General features: G+C 41.8%; 2 protein-coding genes across 5 annotated transcripts in view; one reads left to right on the forward strand and one right to left on the reverse strand.

The window, feature by feature from the left end:
• The first annotated feature begins 1181 nt into the window (after positions 1–1181).
• Positions 1182–24521, forward strand: ZNF793 (zinc finger protein 793). Of its 2 annotated transcripts, XM_072968705.1 has the most exons (7): positions 1194–1315; positions 2554–2695; positions 5620–5735; positions 8945–8990; positions 15938–16064; positions 16577–16672; positions 19790–24521. In XM_072968705.1, the coding sequence occupies exons 4-7, from the start codon at positions 8976–8978 to the stop codon at positions 20743–20745; spliced, it is 1194 nt and encodes a 397-aa protein (XP_072824806.1). In that variant the 5' UTR covers positions 1194–1315; positions 2554–2695; positions 5620–5735; positions 8945–8975; the 3' UTR covers positions 20746–24521. The 2 variants fall into 2 exon arrangements, 1 of the variants encoding a protein (XP_072824806.1); XR_012076147.1 differs by lacking the exons at positions 5620–5735; positions 8945–8990; positions 15938–16064; positions 16577–16672; positions 19790–24521 and adding an exon at positions 3018–3247 and having other exon boundaries at positions 1182–1315.
• Positions 5747–25398, reverse strand: part of LOC116282233 (metabotropic glycine receptor-like) — a 37792-nt gene continuing 18140 nt past the window's right edge. Inside the window, exons 3-5 of one of the 3 annotated variants that reach the window (XM_072968707.1) lie at positions 23600–23675; positions 18317–18475; positions 12836–15543 (exon numbers count right to left, since the gene is read on the reverse strand). The gene's annotated coding sequence lies outside the window, so the exon portion shown is untranslated. Of the gene's footprint in view, positions 7979–12835; positions 15544–18316; positions 18476–23599; positions 23676–25398 lie in introns of those variants that run through there. The other 2 variants (XM_072968706.1, XM_072968708.1) reach the window with 2 other exon arrangements.

Here is a 25398-nt window from a genome sequence, read left to right on the forward strand (position 1 = left end):
CACACAGTCTATCAGAGTTCCCCACAGGACTGAACCCCCATTACTCACAGGGGTAATCTGCTTATGGATGCACTCTGTGTTGGTTTCCATCCCTCCCGTCTCACTGACCCATCCCCTACCTCCCAAATAAACTGCTTGCACTCACACCCTTATTTCAGGTGGGCTTCTGGAGCATGAAAAGTAATAAAGGAAAATCTCACTCAAATGGAGTAGGGAGGCCAGAAAAGGGAGATCTCAGGCAGTACCACTCCAGGTCCGTTTCAGGAAAAACTGTCAATTAGAGACCCCGACAGAAGAATCAACAGGAAAAAATCATCAATCACAGACCCCAACAAGAAGAGATGTACATTGCATCTCCCACAGGAAATCCACTACCCCAGCAACTCAGCCAATGAGAAGCCGTCTTCACTCTGATCTTTCACTTTTCTGCAACATACTTTGCTTCAAAACAACCCCTCCCAACTACCTCCTTTTTCTCTGTAAAATAACAGTTCCTCTTTGTTTGTTGGACTTGTCCATGGTTTTTGCTGTGACTTCTTGTCCCGAATTGTGAGTCTCTGCTATTTAGGAATAAATTCATTTTTTGGTCCCATAAGTTGGCTGTTTTATTTGTAAAGTCAACAGGGTCAAGCCACCTGAGACAAAGTTCCCACTTTCAACATACTCTTTTCAAGATCCTCCTACTGGCCCACTCTTGCAGCTCCGCCCACTGGGTGAAGTCCTGCCTCTTCCTCCCGGGCCTCAGGCTCCCCGAGAGAAGAGCTTTTCTTCTTCGCCGTTCTCCCACACCAGGAAAAAGTTTTACCTTGCTTTACGGGAGGGGAGTTCCTCGGGGGAGATGGCCGCGCTGGTTGCCCGTAAGAAGCGGTACGAACGTACGCGGCCATCTTACCTCACTGCTTGCGCTGCTGGAGACACAGAAAGCTCAGCTGCCGGGTCAGGGAGCCGCTCTGCTGGTCACAGGAGGTATGGGCTTCTGAGATGCGAAAAGCAGCAGTGACGTCTGTGTTTAGGGACTCAGGAACACTTGCTTCTCCCCGTTCTAAAATGGCCCAATCGCCTAACAAAGGGCCGAATCATCGGCTGCACGGCACAGGCGTAATCATGGCCGCCCCCAGCAAGTGGCTGACAAGCGGGCGCGGCCATCGTACCTGCCATTAACGTTCCGGAACCCAGAATCCCGTTCTCTGGGAGGTTGCCAGGGGGCGGCAGCCAGCCTCCAAGTCGCGACTGAGTCTGCGCACGGTCACTCGGGATGGGAAGAGAGAAGAGCTTGTACTGTGGTGAGGCGGCGGGGTACGACAGCCCATTTCAGGTAATGGGCGCTTGTGCAGGGAAAATGAGAAAGGTCCCTGTGAGAAACAGTCAAAAATCGGGACCCGGGTAATAGTGAGCAGACGACTATGGTGGCCCGACTGGGTCAGTCATGGTTGCCTGTAAGGGTCAGAGACTGAGGGGACTGGACGGTTAAGTGAATGGGCGTCTGAGCCCCGTGGGGGAGTCTGTGGTGGCGGATTTGTGGGAGTCAGTGGCAGTGTCTGAAGAAAATGGGTTGGGAGTTATGCAGGAATCAATAAATGAGAGTTCTTGATTGACAAGAGTGCGTGGGGGTCAGTTTTTAATGGTCTTACGGGGTCTGAGGCCAGGTGGGTTTCTTCGAAGACACTGATTTGAATGGCGTTGCGGCTCGGTGATCAGAATACTGAGGGAGTCAGTGATCGGAAGTTCTAAATTACGTTTGGGTACCTAGAACTGGTGATTGTGGAAACTCTGAGGTTCAGTGATGAGGGTGGTCAATGAGGATCAATGTTTGGAGAAATGCTTTTAGGCTAATAGTGATTGAGACTTCCTTTGGCTCATCGATGGGGGATCTGAGGTTATCAGTGACTGGACTTTTGTAGATAGGGAATGTGGAACAGACGGATCAAGGAGGGTGGTATCAGTGACTGAGACTGTCATAATTTTCAGGGGAGGTGGGACAATGGGAATCACTGATTGATCTCCAGTCATTGGGATATCATTGGAGATCAGTGTGGGTTCCCCATCTGGGATCTGTGTTATTCACTATTCTGCAATCAGAACGAATCAGTGACCTTTGTAGTCACTGACTAGTGGTCTTTGATGGTCATATTTGGACATATGGGGATATCATAGCTATAAGGACGCCCGGGAGCTGTAGATTGGAGACACCAGGTGTATCTACGATTAGGAGGCTTAAACGGAGTTGGTGCTGAGGCTTGTAAAGTGCAGAGGAAGGCAGTGGGAGAGTTAAGGATTTGAGGCTGCAATCCTGCACAGTGGGAACACACTTCACCCATAGGACATACCCCATCTGATGAGCAGCCAGTTCCCTCCTGTTCCTCAGGGCCAAAGCCTACCTCAGAACTCTTTTGGAAACCTCCCTCCCCCTTTTTGTATTGTTCCTCACATTAATGAAAGTGCTTTGAAAGGATTAAGCGTTAAACTTCTGTAAAATAAAATGTTATTAAAGATGTGGCTTCTCTTGCTTTTGCCAAGGATTTAATGCATATTTCTCCTAATGCTTCCTTTAAGGCTCTTTCTGGAAAATGTAATGACGTATCCATCTGTAACAGCATCCCAAGTGTGAGCCTGGTTTCTGGAAATCTGTTCTGACCTCATGGCAGCTAGGATGGATGTTCCTTGGCCTGTGGTCAGGAAACAAAGAGCTTACTGAGTAAGTATCTGAACTGATACTGTAAAAGATTTTGCTGAAGGGGTAAACCTTGAGAGTGTTTGAAAATCCTTAAAAATAATGTTCTCCCCCCCCCCACACACAAGATAATTACATGAAGTGATGGAGATGTTAACTAACCCTAATGTGGTAATCATTTTGCAATATGTACATGTATCAAATCAGGGGATTGAACACCTTAAACTTACACAATTATATCTCAGTAAGGCTAGGGAAAAAAAAGATGAATCACAGAAGGAAAAGAAACTGGTTCTGGAAGTTATCGTGTTCTAAGAATCTTTTTACTTTGTTCTGTATTTTTTAGGCATGGCATGTTTGACTTCGCGAACCTGTGCCTTATAAAATCCTGGTAGAACCATTCAATAAACCTAATACCACAATAACAATGACAAAACCAAAAAGCTACTTTTAGCAACTGCTCTTCACTGAAATTAAAGTCAAAGTACTGGTGATTAAGATGGACCAGGACGAAATCACAAATGAAAGGAAAATAAGATTTGATCATTAGCTTAATAAAAGGGTGAAAAGCTGAAACAGTCTTTTGTTTTTTTTTTCCCTTTGGGGGGATTTAATTAGGTTTATTTATTATTTTTAATGGAGGTACTGGGGATTGAACCAGGACCTCGTGCATGTTAGGCAGGTGCTCCACCACTGAGCTGCACCCTCCCACCCCTCCACCCCTGATTGTTTTAAGTATTACATTCAATCCTTAGGCAATCTTCAGACAAAGCGCAGTGAGAATAGCATCTGAAGAAACAAAGGAAGTGGAGAGGTGAGGCAGGTAACATCTTTCAGAAAACATACATGTCAGGCTTTCAATTTTAGAGCAGACATTTCCTATTTTTCCACTGCACAGAATCAAAGACAGGTAATTTCTTCGATGCAGGACCCACACGCATGGGTAAGGAGTCAGGCATTTTCTTTTTCTTATAGTTTCCTTCATCACCTACACTATGCTTAGTGCCAGGTTTGGGAGCAAGTAATATTTCTTTTTAAAGCTTTTAACATAAACCTTTTATTGAAGTATAAGATGCATACAAAAGTATGCATAAATATACATACAACTCAGTGAATTGTCACAAAGGGAACACCCCAGGGTAATGTGCTTAGATCAGAAAACAGAAGATTGTAACATCCAGAAAGCCCCATGATACCCGCTCCCAGCCACTAGCTTGCCATGGGACCAGTCTCCCAATTCTAACATCACTGATTAATGTTGTCTGTTTTTGAATTTGAATTAAATGGAATATTCATACCTGGTCAAGGGGCAGTATGTGGCCTCATTTGAAAAAATGTTTAAGTTTGAATCCAGATTATTTCATTTACTTATGCAATAAACATTTTTCCAGATCATTTCCAGGCATAACACACATACGGTTAAGTATGCTTATGTTAACGGCATAGCTCAATGAATTTTTACATTGAAGAGAACTGTGTACACAACCTAGATTAAGATACCTCTAGCACCCTGAAGCCTTACCAGTCAAAACCCACTGCCATCCCAGTTCTAATACAATGGATTAGTTTTGCCTGTTTTTGAACTCGAATTAAATGGAATCATAGAAATAATCTGAAGCCAAAACATTCATACAATGGGAAAGTTTTGTCTGAAATTCTGAAACCAGACACACACCAGGACAAAATTCTAATCTGTAGCTCTGGCTTGGCCATTTGAGATTGCCTTTTTTGTTTGTTTGTTTGTTTTTGGATATTCCTTCTGGAAGTCAAAAACATGCACATTGAACATTGTGCTGTACACCAGAAATTGACACATTGTGACTGACTATACTTAAGTTAAAAAAAAAAACAAAAAAAAAACAAATGCACATTGAACTGGACCCTGTGCTTTGTGCCTGAGAGCATCCAGATGATGGTATCTATATAGTAACATACGGCTTTTGAGTTCAAATGTCAGCGTATGGTGATGAGGATGTATGAGTTACTATCATGCAGGGAAGGAGATGGTATCCCTTCAGAGGACTGCCATGCTGCTGCTGGGGGACTGACTGCATGGTGGTACCGCTTATCAAGATTGACTAGCAGGAAAGATGACTGGCTTCATCTTCCATCAGATTATCTGGTGGAATTATCCAGATTATCCACCAGAATCATCTGCTTTTTAATGACAAAAGAAAACTCACTACAATAATTTTACCTTGTTGTTGAGGAAAATTGAAAAAAAATTCTCCATGGTTTCACCATAATGCACCCAATTACTGTTTCTTGTCCTTTTTATTTTAGTCTGTGTGATACTGTGATTTATGATAAGAAATATGTATGTGGTCTTCAGTCCTATTTTTGGCACAGAGCTCCTAAAACCCTTGGAATTTCCTAAGTGATAAGAGGGATAAAGGTGTCTTTTGTTATTCATAACTCAGCCCCTTTCAACCACTCCTGAGTTTGTGTTAAATGAGGTAACTTTTGGAAAGCCTCTAAGGAAGGGCTTTTTTTTTTTTTAAATTTCTACCTTTTTTGTGGGGGCGGGGAGGAGGTAATTAGGTTTATTTATTATTTTTAATGGAGGTACTGGGGATTGAACCTAGGGCCTCCTGCATGCCAAGCATGCACTCTACTGCTGAGCTATGCCCTCCCCACCAGGATGGGCTTTTTAAAATTATTGTTTATCATTCCTGTTTTCACAGGTGAGGAAAATGAGGCCCAGGGAGGTAAACTGTCTGGCCTAGACTCCTTCAGTCAGTTAAAGGAATCGCTTGGCTTTCAGACATCTGTCCGAGTGACTTGTAGGCTCAGGGTCTTACCAGAAGTTGCCCCTGCCCCAAACCCGGAGCACAGCCGTCACTCAGATATGTCTGCGGCTCAGCCCTCTTGCAGGCTTCTTCCTCCCTGGCCCCAGAGTATTGGGGGCTGCTGGATGACTTCTCACCATTGGGTCTGCTTATCTTCAGGTCTCCTGAGTGTACACCTTTGGGTCCCAGCACCTTGTTGGACAGCAGGGCTCTCCTTGGGGCCACAGGACCTCAGTCACATCTGCAGAAGCCTCTGTCAGTGGCTGCAGCTGAGGGTGAGTAACCTTTGAGAGATGGAGCTTGAGGGCCTAACGGGCCAGGTAAAAGACCCTGAGGTCCCAGAGAGGGGATCTTCTTCTGAAGGAGTCACCAGGGTCCAAATCTCTTGTCAGAGCAAAGACTCTAAGTAGCAGGCTTTTAGTATTTAGGGACACTGACGTCCTTTTATATTTATGTGACAGTTAGAATAAGTCATTTTGAAGTTCCCACGCTTACGTGACACATGAAAGTATATAATGAAAGTCTGTTATTCCAGTTGTGGCCAGTTTTTCTCGATCTCTTCTAGTTAATTTTCTTTGATCTGTGATCAGCTGTAAGACTTCGGCAGTCACTAAGGTTGGAGGGATTAATCATCATTATGTAAAGAAACCTTAGGAGAGTAATTGGCTAGACCTGTTTTTACAGGAGAGGACACCAGGATAGTCAAACATTATGAATGTCACTGTATTCAAGAAAAGCTCTTCTCTGTCCCATGGGAAGATTACAATCTCCTCTTTTTGCAGAGGAGAGATATGAGTTGCTCCGTTTTGAAAGTTGTCCTCCTAGACTATTTCTCAGTGGGCAAAGCCTGGATCTGGTGGGAATCAGCTGTGAGGCTGTCACTGAGTTGTCAGTCATCAGGGCCACAGCTCAAGAATGCCAGTCAGGAAAAAAGCTCTTGTCGCCCGCGCAGTGGTGGGATGGTTTTCCTGCCCTCAAAGGTGTGAGTCAGTTCTGGTGGATGTAGGAGTTATTTTGTCTACGTCTTGCCATTTGCTTTTTGCCTTTCTTTTCCTTGTCTCTTTTACTGAGGTATAAAAGACATAGAGCAAAACATACAAATAGTAAATATACAACTTGATGGATTTTTAAATACATACACACATTCATGTAACTATCACTTAGAGCAACGTTTCCACCACCTTAGAGCTGGGGTTGGCATACGATTGCCCATGAGCCAAATCTGGCCTGCCATCTCTGTTTGTAATTAAAGTTTTATTGGAACACAGCTGTACTCATTCACTTCTGTATCAATATCAGTGGCTGCTTTCATGCTAGAACAGCAGAATTGAATAGTTGTGGCAAACTCCATAGGACCCACAAAGCCAAAAATATTTACTGTCTGGTCTTTCAAATAAAAAGTTGGCTGACCCCCTATGCTAGAAGGCTCCTTCCTACCCCATCTCAGTAATATCCATCCCCTTCCCACATTCTGACTCTCTCACCATAATTTTACCTGTTCTGGAACTCCCTAGAAATGGAATTATCCAGTATATTCTTCCTAAGTTTGACTTCTTTCATTGGACATAATATCTGTGAGATCCACATGGATTGCATGGATGTCAGCAGTTCATTCCTTTTTATTGCTGAATAGTATTCCATTATATGGACACACCACAATTATCTCGTTCTCCTGGGCAGTTTCTGGTTTTGACTTACTATGATCAAAGCTGCCATGAACATTCTTATTCAAGTCTTCATTGAACACTATGCATTTATTTCTCTAGTATATACCCGGGGTGGGACTGCTGGGTCACGGGGATTCTACATTCAGCTTTGGCAGATATGGCCAAACAGTTCTCCAAAATGATTGAACCAAATTGCAGTCCCACCAGCCACAAGTCAGACCTCTTGTTGCTCCTGGATGTGGATTTTCAATGCCAGGCTGTAGCTTACTAGCACAGTATATTCAGACCTATTTATAAGGTTTCTCACTACTGTGAGTGAAAAGCTTGAATGTTCTTTATTAATGTTTTATATGAATTTAGTTCCGTATTTCCCAATATGTGTATTTTTTGGAAATAGGGAACCTCCAAGTTATAGTAGTCTTATCTAATTATAGTGCCAGTTATTTTAAAAGGAAAATTTTAATATTGTGATTTTTGATTATCACTACATATTTATAGTTTTTATAGACTAAAGCTTTGTGAACATATGCATTCATACGGAACTACGAGGCCATATTCATATGTTTAACTTGGGTAGATATGGCCAGTTTTCTCCAGCGCTACTGCTTGCAAGGTTGGAGCCCCTTGAGGCTGGCCTCTACTCACCCCCTTGCCTGGACCTATCCACTGAGGAAGGGTCCTTGCTTTCTGACACTCAAGATTGTAAAGGTGCACCTTGTATTCTTTGTTCCAGATGATGGACTCAGACATTTTCCAAGGAGCTCTAGTTCTTTCTGGTGAGAATGAGTGGTAGCGATCAGAATCTGGGTGCTGGCAGGCTTTTCTGGTCAGGATGACACTGTGCCCGGTTACTTCAGTGAGAATCGCCACGAAAGATATAATTTTTAAAAACCAAGAGTTATTCCACTGGTAATTTTAATATAGTTCTAACATTAAATGTTCAAGTACATCAAAGTATTTATTTATACTCTTAACCTATGATTTGCCCATTTAAAAATAATTTAAGCCATTACAGTTATTTCTTTAATTAAACATCTTGAGTTGTTTGTTGTCAGCGGTTGAACATTATTTTTTAATGACAACACTGAATAATCTGCTGGGTGAAGGGACAGAATGGGATTTCAAAATTTGTAGATACTGACAGGCATATGTAGAATAGATAAACAAGATTATACTGTATAGCACAGGGAAATATATACAAGATCTTGTGGTAGCTCACAGCAAAAAAAACAATGTGACAATGAATATATGTATGTTCATGTATAACTGAAAAATTGTGCTCTACACTGGAATTTGACACAACATTGTAAAATGACTATAACTCAATAGAAAAATGTAAAAAAAATTAAAAATAAAACCATTTATTGAAGAGGCAAAAAAAATAATAATCTGCTGGGTGAATAACAAGGTTTAGACTTCCAGTAATTATTTGTACCACAGTTTAAGTAACCATTAGTTTTGTTGAAGTTAGACAGTTACTTTGCTCTGCTTTGCGTTCTTTGTGATATTATCATAACAGATATGGAAGCCCCTTTTCTGGTTTATACTTGGGACCAGTGGCATAAGTTTGAAGGATTTTTGGCTTTTAATAATTTCCAGTTCTCACATGGTAGTGGCTTTTGCTTCCCAGGAAGTCTGTTCTGTGCATCCACATTCTGGGTTGAATGGCACCATGTTTTCCTTCTACCACAATGACTTAAAGCATGGGTTTTTGTGCAGGAGTTACGTAGGGAATTTGCAAGTCCTAAAACAAGCCTGGTCTCTCACAGCTCTCTTCTCTCCTTCTCCATCTTCCTCCCTCCAATCTATCTTCACAGGCCACAGATCTTTTTCCAAGAACAACAGAAAATGATTGAGTACCAGGTAAGTATGACATTAACAAGCCTACTTTCCCTTCTTGGGGAAACTGTTCTAGAAAAAATACATGCACTTCAACCACATATGCTCTGTCATGTGCTGGGTTCTCAGGAAAGCGGACTTGGGGGTGGAGATCTGCAAGCAGGAGGTTTACTAGGGAGGCTCTTGGAACACCTGTAAGTCAGTGAAGGAAGCAGAGTGGACAGAGGGAGTTGTTGAACAGAAGCATCAGCTGATCTTACAAGATGCTCTGGAGTTGGGATGGTCCTCCGTGTTGTCCTGAACGGAGGCACAGAGGCCACTGCATTCTGAAATCCATCAGTCCTTGGCTGTAGGCTGCCCCAGGGAGGGCGTGTAACCATGGGTGGAGTGGCTCCCTTTGACCAGGGGAAATTCTCAAAAGGCCTCAAGCCTGCAACAGCCAGCCGTCTCCTAGCAGCTGGGAGAAGTACCTTGGTACTCCAGGGGGATTTGGGAACGCCACAGCCTCTCGCTACACAGAGATACAGTGGCCAGACACTTATTATACATACTACTCTACCCTTTTCCCCCCTGATTAAAATGTCCAAGAGATGGTACCATATTGGTATGTTTTTTTTAAACAACATACATAATGCTCCATAATATGCATGGAACATACAATATACTCCCCCCTCCGTTTTATGGACATTCTGGTAGTTTCCAAATTTGATATTACAAGCAATGATGCAAGGCACATTCTTTGTTGTAACGTGTGATGTACAAGGGAGAGATTCCAGCAAGAGTCACTAACTGTGCGCTTCCTGGTAGCCCAGCAAAAAGGCAGAGACAGCCCATGGTTTGTGCTGGCCATAAGGAAGAAACATATTGTTATTTCCAAGAGAAAACTTAGCTTTTTAAGGCACTTTTTTCTAAAGACATTTCCCTGAGGGGCCTTCTTATGGCTGAGGTCGGGCAGTACTGTTGCTGACAGCGTGGTCCCAGGACGAGGGCATCTCCTGGAAGCTTGTTAGACATACCGAATGGCAAATCCCAGCCACACCTGCTGGACCAGTTAACTGTGGGTGGGGCCTGAGAATCTTTGCCTAACAAGCTCTGGACATCCTTATGCACATGAAAGTGTGAGCAGCACTGAAAGAGTGGACAAAATTCTTAACGATCACTAACAATACAGAAGCCTGTTTTCTGCAGGGCTTCAACTCATCCCTCGGAGTTGAGTGTTAGCCCCAAGGCAAAGCTCTCAGTTCCCCAGGTGACCAAAACCACCACGGTCTCAGCTTCCCAGTGACGTGACTGTTTTCTATCAATGTCAAAGTTGCGGGAAGTTTTAACTCCTCTGTGCTTTGTGGCCCATGGGTAACGGCAGAAAATGCTAAATTCCAGTTAAAAGAAAGTGAAAATATAAATATTACTTCTTCTGTGAGGGGGCAGGAAGATTCCTCCAAGTTTACAGAAGTCCTGATTTTGATCTAAGGTATCAAGATTGGGGAACAGATGAACTGCCCATTGTTTATGTTTCTGTCTTTCCCTTTAGGTGTCTCTGCTAGTTTGGCAGCAAACAGTTGAACATCTTATTCCCTAGCATGACTCGGTGTGAGGTCTTCCCGGCCCCTGTACCTTCCTCACTGATTTTGGATGGTGAAGGACCCTGTGCCCTGGGCGGAATCCCCGCAGCCCCAGAGCCCCTGCTTTCCTACGTCTCATTCCGGAGACCCATCTCTCCCCTCTCTGAGTTCTTTTCTCTCGTCCCTACAACCACTGTCAGTGTCTCCAACCCTAGAAACCATTACCATTTGTAAACCAAAACGTCCTTTCCTTTCTCTTCTGGTCTCCTTCATCTCCTGAAGTGATTTCCTCGCTCTTGATGTTTCTACCTCCTGTTTCTCATTTTTTCTTGAGTGCAGAATCCTCTCTTCCCACTTAAATAAAACTTTTCTGGCCGAGGTCCCAGGTGACTTTGCTGAGTCTGAAGTCAGGGATGCTTTTTGATGGTTGTGCTGAATTCAGCTGTACTTTTTGTCTCCTTCTTCTGTCTGAAAGGCAGCCCCATGTTCTGGGTGAGAGCGCTCAGACCAGACTGCTGAATCTGAATCCCAGTTTTTGGCAAGTCCTTGAACCTCTCTGCCTGTTTTCTCCTTTGTAGTATGGACGTAGCATTAAATAATGTAGGTAAAGTGCTTGGAATAGACTTTGTTATGACACTCCCTGAGGTTAGTCCTCCCTCCTTCATGCCGGGGACAGTGCTTCCCTACAGCTTCTCAACATCTTCTGTGGTTTCTCTTTCCGTCTTCTTACCTCTTAGGTGCTGATGTTTCTGTGGGGCCTCTGGGGCTGGTTTCATCCACTCTCAGGTGGATACTGGTGAGTGTACAGGTGACGCCCGCCTCTGCACCCAAGCCCAGGCCTCCTCCCAGAGCTGCCGCGCCCTTTGCCCACGACGTGATCGGCATCATCCCTGGCTGCCTCGTAGCACTTCACGTTTAATGTGTACAAAGTTGAACTCCTGGTTTCTGTCCCTTCTTCCCTGTTTCCCATCTCAGGAGATGGGACCATCCCACCAGGCAAGCCAGGACCCTGAGGTTTGTCCTTGATTTCTCCCTGCCTTCCGCTTGTCACACTCAGTCACCAAGTTTTGCTAATTTTACGGCCTTAGTGTTTCTTCCGTCTCTCTCCTCTTCTTCCCTGTGTTTGGTGAAAATGGCATGGCCTCTAGGGTGCAGAATTATATCTTTTCTGTTTTGCTCTGTTCTGGGCTATTCCCTTCCATTCTGTCCCACCCTACCCCACCCGCCCCATCCCAGTTAGCTCTGTTGGGGAAATGCTGACCCAGAGCCTATCACTGAGCCAGGCCCTGTGCTCTGTGGCGAAGCCTGACTGCTGCTCACCTGCTCCTGTGGTACGTTCTGGCATCAAAGAGGCTGTCTGGTTGGCACCTTCTCTGTGCCATGGCCTTTGTGTGGGTCTTAGGGTCTCCTGGGCCAGCCTACATGGCCTCCACCCCGGTTCTGGTCCTGCCTTCGGGTCCACCTGCCTGGGCCACTGCTCAGGTACCGCTGTGAGACCTGACATTCTTCAAGGAGACCTGAGCCTCTTGAGAGTGGAGAGTGGCTGCTCTCAGCCCCTTCAGCCTCTGCGGGGCCCTGTCAGCGCTTCCTTCCTCTGGCCAATCCCGGAGGGGAAGGGCCGGTGTCACTGGCACTGTGCAGTGCCCTAGGGCTCGCCACCCCACCGACACCCAGTCACAGACCCTGGCCACCCCCTCTTTTTTTTGTCCTTTAAATTGTTTTCCCTTTCTTAATAGATTTTAAAGTATTGATTTACAGTCTTTTTCTCCTTAAATAAAATAGTTACCTTTATATAGTGCTGTTATATGCCAGGCATAGTTTACACATGTTAATGCATGTAAACCACATAACTAAGAGACATACACTATTATTATCTCCATTTAACAGATGAGAATACTGAGGCACAGAGAGGTTAAATAGCTTCCCCAGGGTCACTCATTTAGTGGCGGAGCCTGTAGTTGAACTCAAGCAGTCCTGCCCTGAAGTCCATCCTTTTTGCTGATCTGCTCCTTTGCCCCTCGTGTCTGTCAGCCAGTGTGAAGTTAGCAAGCAGCCCACAGAGCCACCCTCCCTTCTGACAGCAGTGGTAAGTTTGGAGGGTCCCAAGACCACCCTCAGGTTTGATAATTCTCTAGAAGGACTCACAGAATGTTACACTCACAGTCAGGGTTTATTACAGCAAAAGTACACAGATTAAAATCAGCCAAGAAAAAAGATACTTGGGGCAGAGTCCAGGAGAGCCCCTCACACAGCATGTCCATCTGTCCTCTCCCAGCAGAGTTGTGGACAGTGCTGAATTTTCCCAGCCACCACGTGTGACCATGTAGAGTATTGCCAATCAGGGAAGCCCACCTAAATCATGGCGTCCAGAGTTTTTTTGGGGGATTGGTCACTAGGCATGGTTGACTGCTGACCTCAGTCTCCAGCCGCTCTGGAGGTTGACCTGATGCCTGTGACCCATAAATCACATTGCTAGACTTCCTGGTGCAGCCCAAGGACCCCCGGTGAAAAAAAGAAGCCACTCTTACCCTGGAGGACATTCCAGGCGCTTAGAGATTAACTCCCAAGAGCTGAGGGCAAAGATCAGACCTCTCCTTGGGCAAGATTAAATTCTCTACAGTTGCAAAACTGTTTCTTCTACTTACAGGAATAGAGGAAGTTTTTTTCCACCATTCCAACAATTCTCCCAATTCTGTGCAGACAAGTTAGGGACTCAGTCTCCCAAGACTGCCCACCACTTCAGATGCCAGTCACAAGTCTCAGATTGTCACCTGAACTTCTGGTCAACCAGCTATAAATCGGTGGTTCCCATGACTCCCTCTTCAGTCTTAACTTGCTGTAACTCACAGAACTCAGGGAATCACTTTATTTACCATCACAGGTTTATTATAAAGGATACAAATGAACAACCAAGGGGGGAGGGTGTAGATCAGAGGTGGAGTCCATGCCTAGCAAGCACGAGGTCCTGGGTTCAATCCCCAGTGCTTCCATTTAAATAAGTAAATAAACCTAATTACCTACCCCTCCCACATCCCCCCAAAATGAACAGCCAGATGAAGAGGTACTTGGGGCAAAGTAGGGTCCTGAGCACAGGAGCTTACGTCCCCGTGGAGTTTGAGGTGCCCCTCTCCAGCCCTGGATGTGTTCATCAACCTGGAAGCTCTCCAGGGATTTTATGGAGGTTCCATCATGTAGGCCTAGTTGGTTAAATTATTGGCCTTTGGTGATTAGCGCAATCTCAAATCCCTCTCCCCTCGCCAGAGACGGGGGGATCTGTGGCTACAGGTTCTGATTCTCTAATCACATAACTGGTTCCTCTGGCAACCAGCCCCCATCTTCCAAGAGTTATGTCATTAGCATAAACTCTGTACGGTTGACAGGTACTTGTTACAAGTAACAAAAGACACTCCTATTGCTCCTAGCACTCCGGAAGTTTCGGGGGTTTAAGGAGCTCTGTGCCAGGAATCAGGGCACAGATGCATTTCTTCATACATCACAATATCCCAGGTGCCTTCTTAGGTTAGTAGCGGTGGGTCTCCCTCAGCAGCAGGGTCCCAGGGCACTGGGCTCTTTGGAGAATTTGTTCTCTGTGCCCCAAACCAGAGGATTGCTGGGCTGGGAAGCCTCCTTTCCACAATTGCGCCTCTGGGTCTCCCGCTGAACTCTTCTGCTGTTGGCCTCTTACATATGAGTGTCCCTCGTGGCTCTGGCCTGAGCACTTGGCTCCTCTTGTCTCCTCGCAGGCGGATCCCGCACCGTGTGACAACTTTAGCTACCACTTCTGGGCTGATGGCTCACACAGCTTTAGTACGACGCCCTCTTTGCTTCTGCTGTTTTTCTTGACTCCACTTCATCAGCACGGTCACCCAGTTGCCTTAAGGGTGTTACCCTTATGCTCTCTTCACCCCACAACCAGTTAAGGTACAGGTTCTGCTCTTCTTTACAGTGGTTTTTCTCTGTCTTACTGTTAACATCCCACTTGTGAACCTCACTTTCCACCTGGGATATGAGTGAGTCTTTCCTTTCCTTTCCCTCCAGGTCACCTGTCACATTTCTCTTCCCATCCATTCACTTTCAGACTCTGTGAGTTTTGTATCTCTTGCAGGCAGCATTGCTTTTTTTTAAAATCCAGTGTAATTAGACTTTACCTAATCTCTGCCCTTTTGGAGTGTTCGTTGGGGGAGGGAGGGTATAGCTCAGTGATAGAGTGCATGTCTAGCATTCACAAGGTCCTGGGTTTAATCCCAGTACCTCCAATAAAATATATAAATAAATAAACCTAATTACTTCTCCCTTCCCTCCTCCCCCAAAAAAACTATAATTAAAAAAAAAAGAGGCTGATTTGCTTTACAGTTTAGGCTTATAAAGTGGAGTGTTAGTCATGTGTTAAATAACCTTATAATTTAATATAGTTTAATATAAATATAATTAAATTATATAAATATAAATTATATAAATATAGATAAACTGTATAATAGTTTACTATAAATATAATTAATTATATTTAATATAAATATAATGATGTAACCTATGGTTGGATTTATATCTATCTTTTTTGTATTTAGCTCTGTATGTCTCCCATCTGCTTTTGTTTCACTGTTTCTTTTCTCTTATGTGTGTGTGTGTGTTTGTGTGGATTAATTGGACATTTTTTAGAATTCCGTTTATTTACTTCAGGACACCTCTTCGCTATGATTACAGTGGTTACTCTAGGGATACGGTGTACAGTCTGCTTACAGTTACCATTGTACCGCTTGACACAGAATGCAAGAAACTCACCACATGCCTTCTAGAATGGGCTTTCTACACATACTTCTCCCTTTATTGATGTCTTATTGTCTTAAGTACATCGTCTCACCAGCCTCTGTATGCTCCCCTGTAGCTGAGTGATTGGCCGTCCTTAAGATCACTATTTGGCCCCAGGCCTTGGTTCATGCTGCTCCCTCTGCAGGGAAGGCAGTTTCTCCATCTTCCTGCAGACAAGGCTCAGCTGCACATACCCTGGGCTCTGAAGCCTGAAAAATGTAATGGACGATTCACCTCTCTGCGTGCCGTAGCCCAGATGTCCTGCCATCCTAGCTCTTACCCTTTTACCCTGATGGCTTTACATATTGCTTTCTCTCCCAGGCTGTGAGCTCCTTGAGGTCAGGAGCCATCCGTGACTGTGTCCCCAGCAACCAGCACTGGGTCAGACACACCGTGAGTCTTCAGTCAATATGTGTTGACCCAAAGTGTAAATGACAATAGCTTCCAGTCCCACCATATGTTGCCCAGAGCCAGGAATATAAAAGGCATCGTAGATAAATGATCGTAATAAGGTCTGACCTGTCAACATTATAAAAAAAATCACAACCATCACTGCTGCCTTCATTGTTCCCACGTGACTCAGTGCCATTTCATCTTCAGCAGAGACCTGTGTCATTTAAGGACGTGGTAGTGGGCTTCACTCAAGAGGAGTGGCACAGGCTGAATCCTGCTCAGAGGGCCCTGTACCGGGACGTGATGCTGGAGACCTACAGCAACCTCGTCTCAGTGGGTAAGATCAGCTCTGCCACACAATCTAGATGATGCTTGAATGACCACCTTTCCCTTTTTAGTTGCTAAAGGTAACTGAAGTGCCCAGAACCTCTCAAGTATCAAATACTTCCTATGTGCCAGATACTTCCAAAATATTAACTCATGTAATCATCATAGGAGCCTTATGAGGTAAGTACCATTGGTACCACTGTTTTACACATTTGGGGACCGAGGCAGAGAGGTGGATTAACTGCCCAGTGTCACCCATTCAGTATGCAGCAAGGCCAGAGCAGGATTTGAACTCCAGCAATCTAGCTGCACACTTTGCCTTCTTAACCCTTACATGTGCTGCCTCAGTGAGCTTGACTTGAGTTGCAGTGATCTCGGATGACTAATTCCTTTTGAGTTCTGGACAAGGTGTGTACAGTCTCCTCCCAAGTATACTGTCTGTTGCTCAGCCTTTCATGCTGCCTGAATGGCCCTGAAGACCAAGGAGCTCAGCCTAAGGCCTGGATCATTTCCTTGGAACAGGTTATGAAGGCACCAAACCATATGTGATCCTCAGGCTGGAGCAGGAAGAAGCACCATGGATCTGTGAGGCGGCATGCCCAGGCTGCCACTGTCGTGGTAAGTATGATAAATCCAGCTAAAGAGGTACTGTGGGAGGCTGGTACCATTGGAATTTGGTTCAGGGTCCAGCTCTTAAAAGCCTTAGAGCTTTAAAAAAGCAGCTGGAGACGTTTCTTTGAGAGCTTCAGCCTTCTTGGTAACCCTTCAGTCTCCATGTGTCCCACCTCCCTGTGTGCTTGCTCCATCTCTGTCCAGAATCCTTGGTCTCTCTTAAAGTTAAAGGTTCACCTTCTCTTTCATAGTCAGGCATTCTTACAAATAAGTTTCTATGATTAGCCCATTCTTGCTGGTCTCTTACTGTTTTCTTTTCTAACAGTTTCTAGGTAAAATGCCTCAGACCCGCCTGCTATGCCCACAGTCTCACTCCCCATCCTTTCCTTAATCCCTTATATTATCCCTCAGCCCCTTAATTTCCTTAAGTCACAGAGGAGGAAGCAGTGGATTCCAGGAGGTGACCAGGGATCATTGGGTAGGGAAGGAGATGGCTGCGCTTGGCCTTTCTTAACTACTTCTATTGAATATTCAGAATAACTGCCCCTCTCCCAACTACTTCTACTGAATATTCAGAATAACTGCGCCTCTCCCATCAGCCCTATAAAATGTCTCAACAGTACCCTGGTACCCGGAGTGTTAGTAGTCCACTCTTTAGGTTGCCTCTGGACTTCCACTTCTCCACGAGAGTTGTGGGCTTAGCAAGAAGAGTAAGTGCCATCTGTTCCCAGATCTCTTTATGCCACTTATAGTTAGTGTTGTAATCACATCATTGAATTAAATATTATGTAAACCCCAGAAACATTTAAGTCATTTTCATGCTTCTCCCCAAAATAACGTCTTTGAGATTACCACCATCCAGCTTTCACTGATTAGTAGTAGTAGCAGCAATGGCATCAGAAGGACTGGCCAGCACTCAGCGTGCTCACTGTGTGCCAGCTCTGTTCTCCGTCCTTTACGGCTGTCAACTCATTCAACCCTTCCAACACCTAGGGGAGGTATCCAGCCTTATTACCTCATTGACAAATGAGGAAACAATCACAGAAAGGTTACAAAACTTGTCTAAGAATATAAGAAAGTAAGGAACCGAATGGGGATTTGAACTCAGGTTGTCAGGCTCTTGAACCAGTATTCTTCACCGTCACACTCTGGTGCCTTCTGAGGTGTATTTTGCTGTATGTTCATCAGCTTTCCTGAAACCATTGTAACCTGGCTGTCAGCTGCTTTTCTTTGCCCTCTTTCAAGAATTTTATATAATAACTGGGGGGGGAGGGGGGATGTAGTCAGTCCTCCTGTCTCAGTGCTCTGTATCCTCTCTCCCTGGTTGCAGCCCAGCCTTTTCCTTCCCAGAGACGGCTCCATTTTCTGTTTTCCAACCTTGATTCTCTTCGTGGTGTAAGTCCCACAAAGAAGTCATCCATTTGGAGACCATACGATGCTCACAACTTGGCCTCTTTGCCATTTTGCCTCCTTTTGTCCCCCTTGTACCACCTAGGGCCCCTTCCCCTCATCTTACCAACCAGTGGGTCATCTCCACACTTGTGTCCACTTATCCCTGTATTTTGAAGGACAGAAACTGAAGTCATCCTCACTCCTTGCTACCACCCCTCCACCACACACACACAAAGTGCACGCACACACATACCTCACCTTTTCATTCCAGAGCTTTGCTACCATGTGCTTATTCTGAATCTTCTGTCTCTGTCACCGTCTCTGATTGTTCTATGCATATGTGCTAGTTTTGTTGTTTTTCCTTTGAGAAATGACTTTAAATCTTCCTCACTACTTTGCATTTTCCACTGACGTCTCCTAAAATTGAACCCAGATTATCTCATTCTTGAATATCTGTAAGTCAGGGGTTCTTAGCCATGGAACTTTTAAGCATTCTGGGGAAGCCTAATAGACCCCTTTTTTACATATAAAAATAAAATAAAATCCATAAGATTATAGAAGAAATTACTTAAATACAATAGTTATTGAAATAAAGTTAGAAAATGCAATATCAAAGTATTTTAAAAATATTAATGATATTAGTGATACTAGCAGGTGTACCTCCTTTTTTACACATTAAATGAGATCTGGCATCATGTCTAATAACTGTCATGATCTCAGGTAGAGATGATTGTGAAAATATTTTGGGAAATCTTCCACAACTATAATGTAACATGAACATACCATATTCCCAAACTAGTACAAAGTTACAAGAGTTAATACTACTGTGTTTGGTTGCTCAATTCATAATCAAAAGAAATGCTCAATTGTGGTTAGACCTTAGTGAAAATAAAGGTGTAATTTTTTCCCCCTATACAAATTCATAGCTCCCAGATTTCTGTCTACCAAGTTAAGAGCTTTTGCTTTAAATTCTAGTTAGCTTTGTTGATTCCTGCTTTTATCTAGATCATCTTAGAGCCCTTGCCATTTATATTATTACTAACCAGCTCAACATGGTAAACTTTCCGACTGCTGTAACAGTGCTCGTCAAACTCTTAATATGATAAGAAGCATCTGGGCAATTTGTTAAAATGCAGATTTTGACTCTGTAGGTCTGGGAATACAGCCCAAGATTCTTCATATCTATCAACATCAAGTTCCCAGATGAGGCTGAAGTTGACCATTGAGAACCACATGTTCAGTAACAAGGTGTTATGTGACCTTTAGCCCCCTTTCCTCCATAACAGAGACCAGCAAACTATGGCCTGTAGGTTAGCCACCTGGTTTTGTGAATAAAGTTTTATTGGAACACAGCTGCACCCTTACATTTTCTTACTGTCTGTGTTCCCACCATACAATGGGAAGGTTAAGTAATTGTGACCAAGGCAATATGGCCCCTAATACCTGACATACTTACTCTCTGATCTTTTAAGAACATTTTTGCTATAATATCCCCTCTTCTTTAAGATTATTTCTCTCTATACTCTATGACACATTCCATTGCATCCATGCCAGTTCCTGAATCTCTATTCTCTATTCATATGACGCTCTTCCCTGCATGGGTGATTTTAGTTATGATTCATGCTCTCTATTCATGTACTGTGCACCCCTTAAATTTTGATGGCATTTCTCTAGCAGTTTAATTCCAGATCATAATAACAGATTCATAAAGATTTGCTGTACTTTCTCTAGAAAACATTTGGCAAGTTAACGTCCAGAGGAAAAGACGGCAAGATGCATTTTTGAGGCAAAGTACATTCATCAGCAAGAAAACACTGCCCAAGGAAAGAAACCATGAACATGGTAAGTTTGGGAAAGTATCACATCTGAGCACTGATCTTTTCCCTTCAATTCAAAATCCCAATAACAGGGACCCTTGCGGGAAAAGTTTGAACCATAATTTAGACTTGAATGGTTTTAAGAGAAACTATTCAAAAAAGCAAGATGAATGCTATGGATATGGGAAACTGTTACAACATACAAAGCATGACAGACAACCTAATGGAGAAAAGCTCTGGGAATGCAGTCATTGTGAGAAAGCTTTCAGCCATAACCCAGCACTTATGTATAAACCAGCAGTCACCAGTTCTCTTGTGTACAAACGTAAGAGAGTTCCACCTACAGAGAAACCCCACGTCTGTACTGAGTGCGGGAAAGCCTTCTGCTACAAGTCTGAATTCATTAGGCATCAGAGAAGTCACACTGGGGAGAAGCCATATGGATGCACTGACTGTGGGAAAGCCTTCTCACATAAGTCAACCCTCATTAAACACCAGAGAATACACACTGGGATAAGACCCTTTGAGTGTTTTTTTTGTGGGAAGGCCTTCACCCAGAAGTCACACCGCAGAGAACATCAGAGAACACATACAGGCGAGAGACCCTTTGTGTGCAATGAATGTGGGAAGTCATTTGGCGAGAAGTCATACCTCAATGTACATCGAAAAATACACACAGGAGAAAGGCCCTATCGTTGCAGAGAATGTGGAAAATCCTTCAGTCAGAAGTCATGCCTCAATAAACACTGGAGAACTCACACAGGAGAAAAACCCTATGGATGCAGTGAATGTGGCAAAGCTTTCTACCAGAAGCCAAACCTCAGCAGACATCAGAAAATTCATGCTAGGAAGAATGCTTATAGGAATTAAAACCTAAGAATTGTCGGAAAGCCTTGAGTAAGATATCCTGTTTCATTATGTGTGGAGGAATTCTTCCTTAGGAGAAATCTTACTGATTTGGTGAATTTGAACCAAGTGTTTTACCATAAGGCAAGTCATTCTCCAATTGTGATAGAAAATTTTATATAAAAGATTACAGAAAATACTTTATAATACATAAACCTGGTCACTCTGGCTTATTAAAGTTTAAAAATATATTAATGGAATGATAAAATACAAAATATATATGAAGAAAAGTAGAGGTTTGTTGTTTGGCCCTTTTCTGAATAATAAAGTAATGTTTTTAATGGCTTTTGTTAAGTTAGCCAAAAACTTGATTAAATGTTTTTAATGTTAAAAAGGCACTTACTTTGTCTTTATTATTTTAATATATAAATATATTATTAACTAAAATAATAAATAATTCAAATAAGTTATTTGTTTTGCCTTTATTCATCTTGAAAAGGCAAAGCTAAGGAATAGTTTCACAACCTGACAGTGAACAAAATGCTGTCAACTTGATGACTCAGCACACTCATTATTTAACAACAAAAAAGGAGCATAGCCCTAGTATATTGTGCACTACTCCTGTTTTCTTAGTCTTGCTTAAAATGCCTGCCGCAAATTAGTAGGAGAGACACTTTTTATGAGTCTTATAATTCAGTAATGTTTCATGCACAGATCAATGAAGGAGAAGTCCTTTGTTTTTTTTTTTCCTGCAATTTAAGTTGGCCACATCCACTTTTCTTCCCTATCAATTTCTCTTTGAATGTCCTGGACACTAAATCCCAAGTTTCTACATCATTCCAATTCAAAGCCCACTTCCCTGAATGAGGTATGTATGTAATCTATATAAGAAAACAAATGGCTACATTGTTCAAGACTTGCCTCCCTATAAGAATGCCTGATCCAGAATGAACAAGAAAACATAATCACAGATAAAGATGTGACTGAAAGAATGGTAAAAGGTATTTCATGTAACTCTAGATCAACATATTTTTAAAACAAGAAATAGATGCTTTTTCAGCAAAACATAAGCTATGAAAATTGCAATAAGTAGTGGAAAACTTGATGAAACAATTACCATTGGAGAATTTGGAAAAGTAATTAAAGATTTATGATTGAAAATGCTCTAGGCCTAGATGATTTCATGATTTGTTCTATTTAACTTTTAAAGAGGGTAATACCAGTGTTACTTAAAATATTTTACCCCATAGACTATGACCCCCCAATTTATTTTATGATGTCAGAATAAGTTTAACAACAAGCCCAAATAAAAGTAGTTGGAAAAAAACAAAATTCCAGACCAGACTTACTCATGAATGTAGAAACAAAAGTGATAATTAAAATAACAGAAAATAGAATTTAGCGATATACCTAAAGAATGATATATATTTATGATGACCGAGTTATTTCAAGAATGCAGAGCCAATGCAGTAATAGAAAATATATCAGTAAAATTAACAGCTTAAAAGAGATGCTATCAGTAGACACTGACAAAGCATTTAATAGAATTTGTAAACATTTCTAATGTAATAAAATATAAATTAAATTATAATAGATGATAATCGCTTAGAGTTTCTTTACCAAAACCCCACAGCATATATTGTGCTGAAGCCATTTTATAAAAATCAAGAATTTAACAGTTTAATAGATGCCCACTGTCATCTATTTTTAATAAATATTATCTTGGAGTTTCCAGTGAAGTTGATTTAAAAAAAAGAAAGTTTAATAATTGGTATAAACAAAGGGAAAGAAAAGGTAAAACTTTTTGCTGATGATGTGACTGTATACCAATAAATGAAGAGAATAATGATTTTTTTTGAGTTAAAAAGGTAATTTTCTAAGAAGGCATAGAAATCAAGAATTTTTCTCTGTAAACATCTAATAATTTGTATGCAGTTCTTTTGGAATTACATGAAATCTCAATGATTGTTTTTTAATTTATGCGAAATGACTTTAAACTCCATATGGAAAAATAAATGCCTAAGTATCTAGATAAGAAAAATATGAAAAAGAAAATTTCATACCAAATGTCAGACTATAACATGAAGTCATTCTAATCAAATTAATATAGTATTGGCAAAAGAGCAGATAAATGCATCAGAGGAACAAAACAGAAAATACTGAATAGAACTCAGTGTATATGAGCTTTTTCATGTATGGAAAAAGTGCAATTTCAAACCATAGATGAAAGAAATTGTTAATTTAAAAAGGCTTCTGGCAAAACTGGCTTTTTTAACCAGGCAGAAAGTAAAGTTGAACCAACAGCACAAATCATATGAAAAAAAAAATTCCAGGTGGACTCAGGGTTTAAATTTTTCAATAACAATAAAATTCTTGAAAGAAAATGAAAGGAGACTACATGTACACAATCTAGGAATTGGGGATTAACTTTATCAACACAGGCAATGGAAAAGCTGTTAAAAAAAGTAATTGACTGTATTTCTCATTTGCATGGCAAAAGATGCCATCAGCAGCCAATACATAAACAATGATTTAGGGAAAATATTTGCAGAGCCAATCAGAGAAAAAGTCTTCTTGAAATTGACAGGAAAAAGATAACAGCAAAACATGGCAAAGAATGTGAATAGACAGTTGAGAGAAGAGCAAATTCAAGTGGCTGATGGCTCTATCAAAAAATGTTTAACTTCAGTAGTTGTTGAGGGATGCACATTAAAATTGTAATGAGAACAGTATGCAATTAGGCTGACAAAAAAGAGCAGGAATGCTTTTTGTTGTCAGAACAAAGGATATTCTTAGACACTGCTCATAGAAACTGTGAATTGTTACAGTGCTTTTGAGAATTAGTCTGGCAATATCTATTATAACTTAAAATACTTACACCACTTTGGGGAATCTTCTCTTAGAAGTAAAACCCCGGTACATGAAAGACATGTCCATTTATTGTGAAATTATCCCTAGTGGCAAAAAAAACCAAAACACTAGAGTCAAAATAAATGCACATTGGTAGGGAAATTGGAAGAGGGAAGGAACTTTAGTATCAATTCCATAGGATGTTTACATAGCCATTAAGGTGGACAAGTTAAAGGTGGGGAGGGCATAGCTCAGTGGTCGAGTGCGAGCATGCACGAGGTCCTGGGTTCAATCCCCAGTACTTACACAGAAAAATAAATAAATATATAAACAAACAAACAAACAAACACACCTAATTACCTTCCCCCCCAAAAAAGAAAAAAAGGTAGACAAGTTAAAACTACGCTAATGGACTTGAATGGAATTCCGCAATGTTTTCTTGAGTGAAAAAAGAAAAGTGGAAGTGTGTAAAATATGACTTTTTGTAAATCAGTTATAAAATGACTGTAGGTGTTTGAGTGAACATGTATCATACATGTTGGTGTAAGATTTTACATGCATGGAGAAAAGTATAGAAGAGTATGCATTGGGCTGGGGGGAGATGGGTGATGCAGGTGGGTAACTGGGGAGTCAGAGAAGGAAAATGAAAACCCAGAAGAAAAAATATGTAAGTAACTGAACCAAGTATGATATGTCAAGTGTGTGATTAAGAAATTTGACAGGGAAGCTAGAACTCTACTAATTTGTGGAGATATTTCTGGTATGTTGTTAAGTGAAAAACAAATCAAATAATGTATATGAATCTATTTTTTTAAATTAAAACCTGTATGTGTATATATGCATGTGTATGTTTATATGAACAAAGAAAATTGTGGAAGGAAATAAAAAATTTGTTAACACTGGTTATGCTGGTAAGAAAGGGAAATATATAAGTAGTTGTTTATTTTATACATATTTGTATTGTTTTACTTGTTGCAAACATATTACTTTTGTAATTTGAAAAACAAAATAAGGAGTGGGGAAAGCATTTTGAAATACATGAAACCTTGCAAATGTTTTTATTTTCTGACAAGATGGCACGCTGGCCTGATCTATTGCCTTTCCCTTAGCTCGGTACTTGGAATATCACCAGAGTAAAAGAATATGTGTAGATCTAAAGAGCAAAAGGAAATACTTAGAACCCCTCAAGTAGAGAGATGTTCTGGTTTTATTTTGAAATAATTTTTGATTTATGAGAAAGTTGCATTTTCCATTATAGCTTATTACAAGATATTGAATATGGTTCCCTTTGCTATACAGTGGGTCCTTGTTGTTTGTCTGTTTTGTATGTGGTGGTGTGTATCTATTAATCCCAAACTCCTATTTTATCCCTCCCCTCCCCCTTTTCCCCTTTGGTAACTGTAGTTTGTTTTCTGTGTCCATGAGTCTAGTTCTGGTTTGTAAATAAAATTTGTATTTTTCTTTAGATACAAAAAAAAAAAAAGTTGCAAAACAGTTCCCAAATACTCTTCCAAAAGCTTCCCCTAATATTAATATCTTATATAACCATAGTATAATTATCAAAACGGGGAAATTAGCATTGATACACTAGTAGTTAAACTATAGCCCTTCCCACTGATCCTCTTCATCAAGTCCAAGATCCAGTCCAGCTCCCACATTGCATTTACCTGTTATTTCTCTTGAGTATCCTCCAGTCTATGACAGTTCCTAAGTCTTTTCTTGTCTTTCATGACTTACCCACTTTTGAACAATACTGGCCAGTTATTTTGTAGAATATCCCTCAGTCTGGATTTGATTCAGTGGGTTATGCATTAATATTACAGAAGT

This window comes from Vicugna pacos, chromosome 9 (genome assembly GCF_048564905.1).
Source record: "Vicugna pacos chromosome 9, VicPac4, whole genome shotgun sequence".
NCBI classification, from domain to species: domain Eukaryota; kingdom Metazoa; phylum Chordata; class Mammalia; order Artiodactyla; family Camelidae; genus Vicugna; species Vicugna pacos.

Bases quoted from the DNA above. Each gene is read 5' to 3' on its own strand.
- ZNF793 (XM_072968705.1), top strand. The intron at 16,065-16,576 runs GTAAGATCAGCT...TCCTTGGAACAG, and splicing joins CAGCAACCTCGTCTCAGTGG to GTTATGAAGGCACCAAACCA. The intron at 16,673-19,789 runs GTAAGTATGATA...TACTTTCTCTAG, and splicing joins CCCAGGCTGCCACTGTCGTG to AAAACATTTGGCAAGTTAAC.